We start from the raw sequence: 15,454 nt of genomic DNA on the forward strand, positions 1-15,454 counted from the left end.
GTAACATGTGCAGCAGCCATTTTAGGGAAACCTGATTTGTACCACGAAGCGCAAGGAAATTTGGATTTGTTGCAAATCAAAGTTTTCCTAAACTTTGGACCGAATTCCGCTTCGAACGCTTCGCTTTGTTTAACACTAGTTTTATACACTGGCAGAGGGCAACTTTGTCCGCTTGAATATGACAATGCCACCTGCTATGCTGAAAACACTCTCTTGGAGATTACACTGGAGGCTGGACAAGACAGAAGTCCAAAGGGTCAGGTAACATGGTATGTGCTAAGGAATGGCCACAGTCATTTGGTAAACAAGACAGTTTTAAATGATTTAAATAAAGGACACATGGCCAAAAGTCCGAATGATGGCATAGAGGCATTCTAAAGGCATAGAATTGCATCACATATACCACAACTAAGTGGTACAGCAGCACCATCAGAAACCTGGTTAAGTGGGAGTTCAGCTTGCACACAAGCGGCAGTGGTTTTGTGTTCCGGCCTTGTGAAGAAAAACCGCCATATAGGAGATGCTCAGACAGCACTAGTAGCAGCTGAGCTTGGCCTAGTTCTGAAACAATTTGAGCCCACACCATCAGCAACCTCACCATCTCTCAAGCTGACCATTATTGACAATTTACAGTGGTACTACTGCTGTTTTTGCAGTAACTACACAATATCATTAAGTAATCAACACATTCATAAACACGAGTATACTAATGCAGTTTTTGCAGTAACATGCTTTGGCTGTAACTGAATGGTATCTTAAAGTAATTCAACATGTACACTTAACTAGCCTCGTGTCATGGGTTCACTTAAATGGCTATAATAATACCATTTTTGCAGTAAAACAGATTATAGTAATGCAGTTTTTGCAGTAAAATACTTTTGCTGTAACATCAAAGTATCTTAAATGTGATGAATGTGTTCATTAACACGGGTATAGTAATTCAGTTTTTGCTGTAAAATGCTTTTGCTGTGACGGAATGGCATATTGAAAGCTCAGTAACATGCACACAACACGCTCACTAACATGGGTATATTGATGCACTTCACTGTGCTGAAAACCCCATTACAAATGGTGAATTGTAGTTTTTAGGGAAAAAAAGGGAGAATTGCTCAGCATTTTGTAGCAGAATGAATGCTATTAGGGTGCTGGCATTAATCCTAACTGTACAAAGTTGCTGGATAGAATTTGGAAGCTGTATGAACTATGAAGCAACACACAACTCAAAGAAACCAGTCTTTCACTTTCTATGCTAAGCCCTCCCTAAAAAAAAACTAAAATCTACCCAATTATCTGTCTCTATTCTCTCCTTATAGTGTGTCCCTAGTAAAGCTTGATTACTGTCTTGTGTCTGCAGTTTTTGGCAGCCACAGCCACAACACGTGGTATCAGAATGCAAGCTGAGAACAGAATGGTGTGTAAAGCAGGACCTGTAAGAATTCTGTCCCTGATTGGGTGATCAGGCTATGTGTCAGGCTCTGAGTCCATAAGGGAAAGGTCTCATGCCTCCATTCCTGGGTCATGTGATCCACCATCTTCTTCCTTCCTGTTGTTTCCCTTGTCAATTTTCACAAATGTTGCTAGTGCCAAAACAAATCACCAAAAGTTCAAATTCATTTGACAGATAACTTTATGTGAAATTCATAACTACTATGATTCATTTGTTTCCCTCATCTCTAATATATACTTAACTGCTTGTGTGTACATGTCTCTGTGTGCTCAATGACTTTAATTAGTCTTGGACACCTACAGATGGATTCCTGATCGCAATAAAGCTGAGATGCAAGTTTAGACCATTTTGCGACAGACGTCAGGTCCTTTTTATGATATGAACACTTGTGACAAATACAGGTCAATGGCAGATATCTGTTGAAAAGTTGGTAAGTCATTGTCAGGTGATTAGTTGAAAAGTCATTCGTGTAAAGCAATGCATTCCATTAGTGATGATCAAATTTTTTAAAAACTTCGATTTGCCGGTTCGACAAATTTTTGGGGAAAAAATTGGGTTTGATCTGAATTTATTAGCGGCGAATTACATAAAAAACTGCTATTTCCTGGCACAGCTTGGCAAATTGATTGTCCCGGAATTTCCATCAAAAATTGGGTTAATATATTGCCGAATTTAAGCTTAGTTTCTTATAATTTTAATCAAGTTTTAGTTCCATTTAATATTAATTATTTAATAAATGTAATAAAAAAATGTAAGTGTTGCCTTCTGGTTATTTGGCAACGTGGTTGTGATGGAGAAAGCATTCCAAAAACAATATCTCTCCACCTGGAGACGAATGCTTTCAAGATTGATGCAAGTGCGGTATCAGCTGCTCATCGAGCCAGATACTTCTGTGGGAACCTGCCTGGCATGAACAGGCCTCTAGTAGCTACAGACAATGAGAAGACAAAGCTTCAAGATTTCTTGCAGTCCGGAAGAGTTGCAAAGTTTATCAAGATTCAAACCATAACTACCAGCACCTGGTCTCTTCGTCAGGGAAAACATAAGTTCCCATTCATCATGGATGGGATGGAGGACAACCTGTGGTACACAGAAATGGAGAGGGTCTTCGGATTTCCCCCAAACTATGTGGACGTCTCAGAAATGAACCTGTGCTGCCAACTGAAGCTCCTGGGAAGGTCATGGAGCGTCCTGGTCATCCGGCAGCTATTCGCCCGCTGAAGGATTATTTTGAAAGTGTGAAGAAGCAACACAGGGCCCCCACGCTGCAGATTTATAATGGAGACACTGGATTTTATAATATTAGTTTATTATATAAAGAAAAAAAAATGAAGCCCCTTCGTCACCCGGTTCCCAAGTGCGATCAGGTACATCATCATCGTCTACTGCTTGCACGTCACTGATGTCCTCCTCAACTTTCTGTGGGTCAGGATCCTGACTGTTCGCAACACCAGCTCCCACGCCACTCTCCTTATATCTACTTGAACGCCTAGTGGAGGAAAGGAGAGAGGCAGGTTGAGGATAGGTGAGGGCACAGAGCCTTCTCCCGGGCCATGCCAACTAAGGGTTGTGTCTGATGAACCCACCGACTGTTGGCTGGGGGGGTTTCTGATGTCACTTGGGATGAAGTAGATGGCCGAGTTAACCAATCAAGAACTGCTTGGTTGCTGGCCAAGACACGACCGCTAGATGACACCGGGAGCTCAGGCCTCTCGCTCCAACTCCTGCTGCGACGCCCCCTTACTCTGCTGCGACCTCTGCCTGCGCCAGAAACATTTAGGCCTCTGCCACTCCTCTGTGCATGGCCTGGCACTTCTCTGTCTGACATACTTTTAGCTAAACTAAATAAATTGAAAGCAAATTAAAACACCACTAAAAGTGGCAAATATATTTTTCTTTCTGTACTGAAATGGGCCACTAAACGCATTCACCACAAATAACTGCAACAGTGAAGTGCATATATATTTTTCTTTTTGTACTGAAATCGGCCACTAAACACTTTGAACACATATAACTGCAGAAGTGAACTGAGAAGATATTTTTCTTTTTGTACTGAAATAGGCCACTAAACGCTTTCGCCACAAATAACTGCAACAGTGGAGTGAGTATATATTTTTGTTTCTGTACTGAAATGCGCCACTAAACGATTTCACCACAAATAACTGCAACATTGAAGTGCATATATTTTTTTCTTTTTGAACTAAAATAGTCCAATAAAGGCTTTTCAACATTCAGCACTTGCACCTCAATAAAAAGAACACATTGCTGGAATGACAGAGCTGTATAATGGCTATTTGGATCCCCAAATAATCTTTCCCTGCACTTGTAAATCGCTTTTCTAGCACTGTCCCTAGCACCATCTGACACCTCTCCCTGCACTAAGATGCTGTGAAATGATTCCTCCCTATCCTTTGCCTGCACTTATAAATAGTTTTTTCATTTATTTTTGTTCACAATTAGGTTTTTCCATTTTCTGTCCCTAGAGCCTTCTCACGTCCGTCCCTGCACTCAGAAAGCTGGAAAATGTCTGACTCTAAGATGGTTGCCGTATTTATAGGGCTGTGACATCAAAGGACTGGCTGGCTGCTGATTGGCTGCATGCATGTCAGTCTGGGTGATCTCTTCCCAGACATTTATTTATTACTGCTGTTATCTATGGCCTACTCCAGGCTTTCATTGATGGGATGTAGAGATGAGCGAATCAAAGCTGACGAAGTGGAATTTGTTCCGAATTTCAGGAAAAATTTGATTTGCAACGAATGCAAATTTTCTCACGCTTCGTGGTAACGAATTGCATTTTTCCTAAAATGGCTCCTGCACGTGTGAGGACATAGAGTTTTAACTTTCACAAACCAAACATGAACAAGTCGATCAAAAAATGTATGTTGGAAATTCTTAGTGTGTGTCAATCTTAGGGTCCATTCACACGTCAGTAGAATGGGTCTGCATGCGTTAAACAAATTGCGGAATAGGTGAGGACCCATTCATTCTCTATGGGGCAGGAATGGATGCGGACAGCACACAGTGTGCTGTCCGCATCCGTATTTCCGGAGCGCACCCCCAATCTTCTGGTCCACGGCTCTGGAAAAAAATAGAACATGTCCTATTCTTGTCCGTAATTGTGCACAAGAATAGGCAGTTCTATGGGGGTCCTGGCTGGGTGCATTGCGGATTCGCAATACACTACGGACATGTGAATGGACCGTTAATGATGTTCTCCATGATAAATTAAGTATTGGTCAGTGTTTCATTTGCCTAAACCTGTCAATTTGTGATAATTCTTTATTTAACTGTGTAAAGTCCTGTTCGCTATATTAGAATGCCAATCATGTGACACAAATCACTATAGCAAAATCTCCTTCAGTGTGGTAATTCGCATTCCCAAAATCCTCCCCAAAGCACTGGCACATGTGCTCTGTCCAGCTCTATCATTGCGAATCCGACGGACAGAGCACATGCACCAGTACTATACTGGTTGTTTGTGGATCCTCTACTTCCCGCTCGTCTCAAGCTAAGTCCTCCTTTGTACGTGTGTCTCAGGAAGATGCTGGTCCCTTCACGGTGGAATGTACCGGCTGTCTCATTCCCCTCTCCCTTAGTTAGGGTTTGCTTCAGTGTCAGCAGGGCTTAGGTTCCAGCATATGAGTTTGTTCAACATCAGAACTTGCTCATACTGTCAGCAGTCAGGGAGAGGCTCAGGGATTGTTAGGAGGTTACCATTCCCTCCTCCCTAGCTTTGGGGCCTAGTTTGTTTGCCTGTTGTTGTTGTTTACTTGGTGTTCCTCTTATCCCCATTTGCCGTGAGACAAATTTATCTGAGCTGAGCAGGTGCAGCAATCCATACACAGTGCTCCCTGTGGTACCATTCCACAGTAGGGGAATCCATACATATGTACACTGCTGACATGTCTTCTAAGCATCTGCCTAACACTCTGAAAATGAAAATGGTCCCACAAAGCAGGAGATAAGAAAACCTTTTTCAGGTTGCCTTGTACTCACTTTGAAATGTAATTAAGAAATGGCAGTTAACAGGAACAGTAGAGGTCAAAAGAAGGTGTGGAAGGCCAAGAAGAAATTTCTGACAGCTGCTCATAGATTGATAGAAAGGCAAACTTGAACCCCTGCTTGACTTCAAAAGACCTTCAGCAAGATTTAGCAGATTCTGGAGCTGTGGTACAATGTCCTACTGTTCAGTACAAATATGGCCCTCATGGAGGAGTCATCAGAAAAAAACTTCTCCTGGATCCTCATTACAAAATTTTGCATCAGAATTTTGCAGAAGAACATCTAAACTAGCCTGGTGCAATTTGGAAATAAGTTCTGTGGACCAATGAGGTTAAACTAGAACTCTTTGACCGCAATGAGCAAAGGTATGTTTGGAGAAAATAAAGGGCAAATAATTTCATCAAACAAACACCTCTGCAACCATTCAGCATGGGATGGATCAACCATGCTTTGGGGTTGTGTTGCGGCCAATGGCACTGGGAATATTTCATGGGAAGAGGGGTAGAGGAAAGAATGGATTCAAATTGCAGCAAATTCTGGAAGCAAACATAACAAAGCTGAAGTTGAAAAGAGGATGGCTTCTACAAATGCATAATGGTCCTAAACACACCTCAAAATCCAAAATAGTGAAATTGCAGTTCCATTGCATGTCCATGAAAAAAAAAAATCAGCCCATGAAGATATCCGTGAAGTATCCATGTTTGGTCCGTGTGTCCATTTTTTGCCTTCTTTGAGTCATCTATATTTCACAGATCCTGCTCAGGTGAAAAGTAGTTTCCAGAGTATCTCCTATCTCCTGGTCAGTGGTCAGTGAAAAACTGACACAACACGGATTCTGTGATCTGCATAATAGACCAACACTACACTACGCATGTCTCCAGGATTTTCTTTATTGACCTATGGTCAGTAAAAAAATACTGATATGTGCACAGACACATTAAAATAAATGGGTATGTTTGCTGTACATGGAAAATGCAGGCAGCACACATCAGTAAAAAAAAAAAATGGAAATGTGAATGAGGCCTGACAGAAATTTGACCAGGGGTGCCTGGGTTAATATTGAATGCCACTGTACAGCTGTCATAGGTTGTTGTCCAGATTATATATCTAAAATGTTATATGGAGTGGTCCAAACTACTGTACATATCCAGACTGCTGTCATAGGAAGTGGTCCAGGCTATATATTTTAACTGCTGTGATAGTGAAAGGTCTAGACTACACAGCCAGACTGCTGTCATAGGAAGTGGTCCAGTCACCCGCAATGCTAGGGAGGCCCATCCCCATCGCGGCCTGCTATTGGCTGCCCCCCCCCCACCCATCTCCGGATGTTTTGATCTGTGTGCCTGGAAGATGCAGCGGCGGCCGTACGGGCATCAGGAGCGATGCGGGTGCCAAGGAGCAGGGCAAGTATAACCTGTATGAGGTGCCCAGGCCTTTTGAGGGGCATTATAGGGGTTGTATAACTTCTTTGAAGGGACTGTACAGGTTTAGGACATTTTCCACTAACTCATAGAATCTGTAAAAAATAAGCCTCAGTGATGTTTCTTCTTTAATATTTTGCTGAATAATGTGGACAACTACTCCACCAGATTGTATTCCTTCTTTGAGGGCCAGTGTATCGTAGACTAAAGAGGACCAAAAAAATGCAGTGCTATCTGAAAGCACCATGTTATAGTGCAGGAGGAGTTGATCAGATTGATATATACAGGTAGTTTTGTTGGAAAAGATTCAGTAAAACTTGTAATTTTTACATTTCTATCTGCAACCCTGTGAATACCTATCGGTACAGGAGGGAGGGGTTATGAGTGACTGACAGATACCTCTGTATGCACCTCTTATACACAGTACCATCAGCCACTAATAACCCCTTTCTCCTGCACTGATAGGTATTCACAAGAGGTGGAAAAAGCAAAGATATAAATTACAGGTTTTACTGAATCTTTTCCCACAAAAATATATCTCAATCTGCTCATCTTCTCTTGCTCTATAACATATTGCTCTCAGATACATTGCATTTTTTGGTCATCTTATGTACATTGGATTTTTCACAGCAGAAAATCTGTAGCAGATCTGACTAAAATCTGCAGTGGCAAAATCAGCAGAGTTTTAAGCAGAAACATTGGATTTGCTGCAGATCTCGCACTCTGCATTGTAAAGAGTGAATCTGCAGCAGATATCTGCAAACATAAATTAAAAAGCTGCAGATTTTATATCTGCTCCATATGATTATCTGCCGAGTACATTGAGCCATCTTGCCATTGTGTGGCTGAGGTTTATTTTAAATCCCATTCACTTCACTGCTATGGTAAATGCTGTTGATTTCCCTCACAAAATTCGGCATTTACACTACGTATATCTGTACTGATAAGATGCGTCCCAATAGAATACAAGAACTGACAATTTTACACATACATTGTTTCTGTTTTAGGGTCAAAATCTCAGAACAGCCTATGGAATAGCATTATTAGTGGACTGAATCTCAAGGAAAAACAGAAGCCAACGATAGCCACTGATCCTCGCAGCCCTGAAGAGATTTTAGCTGATGAATTGCCACAGATCGAAAGCCCAGATGCAATTCCGAAAGCGTCAATCAGGTTTGATGCATACCGTACTTGTGAATATTTGCTTATTGTGTAATTTGGTAGATTACTATGAAATCTGTGCTGTATTTTTTGTTAAAGCTAAATATGAAGAGCAGTTTGCGACACAATGAGAACATTTGTCACGGTAGACATTTATTGCTATGTTGATTTTGTGGTTGATGTTGCTCATAACTTTGTTTCACAGCCCAATGATCTGATATTAAATCAGTTCTTACAAGTGGAAAAATTGAAATAATGTTACAGTTCAAAACTGAAAAAAAAAAAGTATTAAAAAATGTAAAAGTATTGTTCATGTAATTACAGACTGGTTACTATTTTATTATTCCAGTTATCCGTAGCCCAAATCAGTTAAAGGGGTCGGCCACCTTCTGGCTTCTGATGACCAATGTGTATGTAAAATGACTATATAGAACTTACCAATATATAGCCTTTGTTGATATTCTGTGTTATTTGCTATATTTCAGAAGGTATTCTTCCTTGTTGGCCAAGTCTTTTGTACTGTACAGTGAGAGGTTCTGTCCATAAAATGGCCGCTGATGGAGGGTCATGTGATGCGCCATTAAAATAGCACACACCTGCCCTAAACTTTCAACATTGCAAGTGCAGAGGATAGATGTGGTGTACTTGAGGGAAGAAGTGTAAGTAAAGTGTCTGAAGATATTTTTGCTTGGTCACTTGATCCTTCATCAATGGCCGTCTTCTGTGAAGATCTGCCCAACAAGGGGACATGACTTATGAAATGTAGCAAACGGCACAGAATATCAACAAAGTCTATGTTAGTAAGTGTCATATAGTCATCTTACATACGCATGGGTCAAAGGTAGCCAGAAAGTGGCCAACCCCTTTAACTAAGTAGATATGTGGACATCTATAGTGCTTAGACCTTCATTAAAGCTATTAGGGCATAATTCCCTTTATTAAACTGCAGGGATGGATGGAAGCCCTGCCAACAAATAATTAAAAAGGAAATGATTCTTGTAAAAATGTTATATTAGATAATTGCTGTTCAGTCAGATGACTAGTACATCTTTTCAAGTGGCTCCAGGGTTGGAAGTTATCTTTTCAGCAATAATTATGACATCTTGACAACCCTATTAACTTCTGGAATTCCTGGAATATAGGGACTGGCCTAGTGACTAATGACACTTATGCCTCACGTTCATTGCCATATTAAGTATCTGTGTAATATGAATCTGCCATACAGTGGTCATAACTTGCTATGGGCCTGTATTGTACCACCATGTGCCCTTATTTTAGGCACATGTAGGATTTTTTCTTATGAAGTCAATGAAAATCTTTGAGTAAAAAATTAGACATGATCCATCATTGAATGTGGTATTACAACTGTATTTTTACTTGGAGGAATTGTTTCTAGGGATAATATGGTACTTTGCAGAGGCACCATACAGCAGCAAAGGGAGATTGTGTGTAATCAGAATACCACCCTGCTGTGAATTGATCTGGTCAATTGGATTTGCTGGCAGCAGAGGAGGAATTAAAATACAGCTATATGTGGACTTTCTTTGTTTCAGAAATTATATATTTCCAAGATTTAAATAGTCACTAACTTTTCACACAACTTTGCATAAATCAATAGTACAAGCGACCATAAGACATTTTGTAATACAGTATGTTTTATCCAAGATAAATGTCTAGTTCTTGTTTTATCAGTTGTTTACCTCCTCCTTGCTAATTGCTTTTTTCTGAAATATGCTTTAAGTCTGTCCAGGACAGAGCAGCTTTCAGAAGGATCAGGTTACACATCTCAACACATGTCTGTGGGGAGGAGTGAGCAGGAGCTGAGTGAGATAGGACTCTGGAAGAGGCAACAAAGAGACTATTGCATCTAAATAGGAAGTATATAACTCAGCCCTAGTGCTTTATTCACAACTATACAGGTCAGTACTTCTCTGTAATGACCAATGTGATCCTGGGGCTGAGTGAGTAAGAGAAGGCTAAGAAGCAGATTATTTTCTACTTTCTGTGTGCAGTAGATGTCATCTAGCCTCCACCCACCATCTCTGGGAAAACTGCAAAATAGACATTCAGCATGCACAGGAGAAAATTGTTTAAAGTGCCAGATACAAGTAGTGGCCAGAAATAGTTATTCCATGTGTACATACACTGTACTATTGATTAATGTAGAGTTTGTTGAAAGGTTAGGTAAACTCTAAGGGGAAATATATTAACAAGTAATGGGTAGCTTATTTAATTTAAAACCTAACATTTAATAATGTATTTAAAGATAAAATTATAGGCCCTTTAGTATCAAACACTTGGTTTTGTAGCCACTGGTTACACTATTCTCCTAAAGGATGGCGGAGATGGGAGAGGACCGTATGCAGGGACAGCAAAATTGTTGACAGACAGGATGAATGGTACGTGAGTACTTAGACAGAAAGATACAGTGCTCGGTCAAAACCCTATGCTGCCCTGTCACTCTCTCTCCTTCACCCCAGCTGATGCAATGACCCTAGTGTCACCCTCCCTAAATATGGACTGCCCAGCTTTGCCCAAAAGACAGAAATCGGTCCTGTAGGTGATAGGCCAAATGGGTTGCAAAGAGGACATAAAGACTGGTATGGAATGTGCAATGAGTGAGGTCCGGTGTAGGTGTCTTATTGTTGTAGGCCACCCACAGCGCGACACCCGATCTATCTCACACACATATCAATCAATGTAAATATATATGTATATATATATAAATACATACCATCGGTCGAGATGTCCCGATGGCATAAATATACACATACATATAATATCAGATAATCACAGTGTCCCGACGCGTTTCCTCAATGATATCTGATTCATCAGGGGACAAAAAACAAGATTGTAGGAGATCCCTTTATTCAAGGTAAATATCTCCAGTCACAAAAGTGGAGTCACAAAGCATATATTAGTATTTTCAAACCGGTCTGAGAGAGCATGATATTTGTTCAATACAGACAGGTTATTATATTGAGTCAACCAAGCATTTCAATGGTATGGATCTAAGGCTAAATTGGTCCCTAAATCACACAACCAGTGGGTTGTGATGTGGGGTCAAATAGAATAAACCTTTCAAGGACCAAAATGTGTGGTTTAAATCTGTCCAGGACAGAGCAGCTTTCAGAAGGATCAGGTTACACATCTCAACACATGTCTGTGGGGAGGAGTGAGCAGGAGCTGAGTGAGATAGGACTCTGGAAGAGGCAACAAAGAGACTATTGCATCTAAATAGGAAGTATATAACTCAGCCCTAGTGCTTTATTCACAACCATACAGGTCAGTACTTCTCTGTAATGACCAATGTGATCCTGGGGCTGAGTGAGTAAGAGAAGGCTAAGAAGCAGATTATTTTCTACTTTCTGTGTGCAGTAGATGTCATTTAGCCTCCACCCACCATCTCTGGGAAAACTGCAAAATAGACATTCAGCATGCACAGGAGAAAATTGCTTAAAGTGCCAGATACAAGTAGTGGCCAGAAATAGTTATTCCATGTGTACATACACTGTACTATTGATTAATGTAGAGTTTGTTGAAAGGTTAGGTAAACTTTAAGGGGGTTGTTCCATGAGTTGTAAACTCTCCCAAATTGCTAGTGATGCTCCTAGTAAGAGTTCACAGTTAGTGTTCCTTAGCAGATGGGCTTGTTCTTTGCTGTTACCTTCCACTAACTCATAGAATCTGTAAAAAATAAGCCTCAGTGATGTTTCTTCTTTAATATTTTGCTGAATAATGTGGACAACTACTCCACCAGATTGTATTCCTTCTTTGAGGGCCAGTGTATCGTAGACTAAAGAGGACCAAAAAAATGCAGTGCGATCTGAAATTGATATATACAGGTAGTTTTGTTGGAAAAGATTCAGTAAAACTTGTAATGTTTACATTTCTATCTGCAGCCCTGTGAATACCTATCGGTACAGGAGGGAGGGGTTATGAGTGACTGACAGATACCTCTGTATGCACCTCTTATACACAGTACCATCAGCCACTAATAACCCCTTTCTCCTGCACTGATAGGTATTCACAAGAGGTGGAAAAAGCAGATATAAATTACAGGTTTCACTGAATCTTTTCCCACAAAAATATATTTCAATCTGCTCATCTTCTCTTGCTCAATGTGATCCTGGGGCTGAGTGAGTAAGAGAAGGCTAAGAAGCAGATTATTTTCTACTTTCTGTGTGCAGTAGATGTCATCTAGCCTCCACCCACCATCTCTGGGAAAACTGCAAAATAGACATTCAGCATGCACAGGAGAAAATTGCTTAAAGTGCCAGATACAAGTAGTGGCCAGAAATAGTTATTCCATGTGTACATACACTGTACTATTGATTAATGTAGAGTTTGTTGAAAGGTTAGGTAAACTTTAAGGGGGTTGTTCCATGAGTTGTAAACTCTCCCAAATTGCTAGTGATGCTCCTAGTAAGAGTTCACAGTTAGTGTTCCTTAGCAGATGGGCTTGTTCTTTGCTGTTACCTTCTCCTTATTGGTCTTCCGACAGCCTCATTTATATGTGCAGTCTCCTTCCCTCTTGCTGCTGTTACTAAAACCTGCACAAATATGATAAATAATATGGCTCTGCATGGTCATCACAATGCTATTGATTTTTGGTGTGAAGTACAGACCCGTTCTAAACCTCCCTTTATATACATAGGGGGAACGGAACTCACTTTTAGATGAAGGCACTATGTGTGTGCCATATTAGGAGGCAGCAATGGGTGGCTCATTTCGATAGGCTCTTTTAATTTTAACCCCTGCAGCCGACTAATGAATAGGTTTACAACAGAAAATGCCAGCTCTATTATGCAGGTGCTTGGCAGTATATTCTTCAGTTCTAAATGTATGTATGTGCAGTGCTTAAAGTTTTCTAGGCCGCTGATCGGTAATTTACTCAAACCATATTTTAAATAAATTCTTCCCCTATCACAGTTGGATAGGGTTGTACACCACTGCGTATTGCTGCAACGGGAATTGCTGTCCAATGAGCTTTGTAGCATATCACAGCGTCATTCTATGGAATTGAGGAGAACTGTTGGGAAGGAACAGCAGAAGGTTCCAAACAGAGCAAGTGTGATATCTGGTGATAGCAACAATTTATTACGAGCTTCCAATGGAATTCATTAACTTTATGAAAATAATCATTTTGCAGAAGACCCCCTTTAAGTGTCCTTATTCATTGTGTCACAGCATGCATAGACACACAGAAATATTAACTTGGTTCTTTCATACAGAATATTTACAACATGTTATAAATGTTGAAAGCCTCCACCACACATGTCCCAATCTTTCCACACCACCCATCACAATATTAGTTCGTTGTTTTAAATGATGAAAGACAGACATGACTATAACCCAATTAAAGGAAAGCTTTGTTAATTGCTATTCAAACAGATGGGATATAATTAGTGATTTAGAGTTAGGGGATGGGGTGGCATTTTATCCAATTAATCTTTCTTTTTTCTTTTTACTAGAATAGATGTTACATGTACAGTCATGTGAAAAAATTAGGACACCCTTTGAAAGCATGTGGTTTTTTGTAACATTTTTAATAAAAGGTTATTTCATCTCCGTTTCAACAATACAGAGAGATTAAAGTAATCCAACTAAACAAAGAAAACTGAAGAAAAGTCTTTTCAAGATCTTCTGTAAATGTCATTCTACAAAAATGCCTATTCTAACTGAGGAAAAAGATAGGACACCCTTGCCCCTAATAGCGAGTGTTACCTCCTTTGGCTGAAATAACTGCAGTGAGACGGTTCTTGTAGCCATCTACCAGTCTTCGACATCGGTCTGAGGAAATTTTACCCCACTCCTCAATGCAGAACTTTTTCAGCTGTGAGATGTTTGAGGGGTTTCTTGCACGTACAGCCCTTTTCAAGTCACCCCACAGCATCTCAATGGGATTCAAATCTGGACTTTGACTTGGCCATTCCAGGACTCTCCATTTCTTCTTTTTCAGCCAATCTTTGGTTGATTTACTAGTATGTTTTGGGTCATTGTCATGTTGCATGGTCCAGTTCCGCTTCAGCTTTAATTTTCTAACTGATGGTCTCACATGTTCTTCAAGCACCTTCTGATACACAGTAGAATTCATCGTGGATTCTATGATGGTGAGCTGACCAGGTCCTGCTGCAGCAAAGCAGCCCCAAACCATGACACTTCCACCTCCATGCTTCACAGTTGGTATGAGGTTCTTTTCTTGGAATGCTGTGTTTGGTTTACGCCAAACATGTCCTCTGCTGTTGTGTCCAAATAATTCAATTTTGGACTCATCTGTCCAAAGAACATTATTCCAGAAGTCCTGGTCTTTGTCAACTTTATCTCTGGCAAATGTCAGTCTGGCCTCGATGTTTCTCTTGGAAAGCAAAGGTTTCCTCCTTGCACAACTCCCATGCAAGTTAAACTTGTACAGTCTCTTTCTGATTGTAGAGGCATGTACTTCTACATCAACAGTAGCCAGAGCCTGCTGTAGTTCTCGAGATGACACTTTAGGGTTTTTGGAGACCTCTTTTAGCATCTTGCGGTCTGCTCTTGGGGTGAACTTGCTGGGGCGACCAGTCCTGGGCATGTTGGCAGTTGTTTTGAAAGCCCTCCACTTGTAGACTATCTTCCGGACAGTGGAATGGCTGATTTCAAAATCTTTTGAGATCTTTTTAAATCCCTTCCCAGACTCATAGGCTGCTACAATCTTTTTTCTGAAGTCCTCTGACAGCTCTTTTGCTCTCACCATGGTGCTCACTCTCACTTCAACAGTCAGGAGCACACCAAACTAAATGTCTGAGGTTTAAATAGGGCAAGCCTCATTCAACATGCAGAGTAACGATCTACTAATTATGTGCACCTGGTGTGATATACCTGTGTGAGATCTGAGCCAATTTAAGAGGGAATACATGTGAGGGTGTCCTATCTTTTTCCTCAGTTAGAATAGGCATTTTTGTAGAATGACATTTACAGAAGATCTTGAAAAGACTTTTCTTCAGTTTTCTTTGTTTAGTTGGATTACTTTAATCTCTCTGTATTGTTGAAACGGAGATGAAATAACCTTTTATTAAAAATGTTACAAAAAACCACATGCTTTCAAAGGGTGTCCTAATTTTTTCACATGACTGTATATTCCTGTATTCTTACTATTCTTGTGTGTTCAAATGATTTGTTTGAAACATCTGTAAAGAATGGTCATTCCATATATAAAAGCAAAAAAAGGAATGTGAAACATTTTTAGATAATTGTGTGAATTGATATTGAACTGACAAACATTATGTAGGCAGTGGCGTAACTACAATTGACCGGACCCCACAGCAAAAAATTTTATGGGCCCCGTCCCCAGCAACTTCTTTGCAACCCCCAACTCATGTTCCACCCCCACTCTTGTGGCTAGTAAAGATTGAGTTCTCAGACAAGGCCTGGTAGCCGCTCC

General features: G+C 40.5%; 1 protein-coding gene across 3 annotated transcripts in view; it reads left to right on the top strand.

Moving 5' to 3' along the window:
* PDE1C (phosphodiesterase 1C) overlaps positions 1–15,454 on the top strand; it is a 1,393,842-nt gene that overhangs the window by 444,200 nt on the left and 934,188 nt on the right. For all 3 annotated transcript variants that reach the window (XM_044293926.1, XM_044293925.1, XM_044293928.1), the window contains exon 3: positions 7,881–8,046. In XM_044293926.1, coding sequence (XP_044149861.1) covers positions 7,881–8,046 — 166 coding nt within the window. The remainder of the gene's footprint in view (positions 1–7,880; positions 8,047–15,454) is intronic.

This window comes from Bufo gargarizans, chromosome 5, assembly GCF_014858855.1.
Source record: "Bufo gargarizans isolate SCDJY-AF-19 chromosome 5, ASM1485885v1, whole genome shotgun sequence".
Lineage (NCBI taxonomy): Eukaryota > Metazoa > Chordata > Amphibia > Anura > Bufonidae > Bufo > Bufo gargarizans.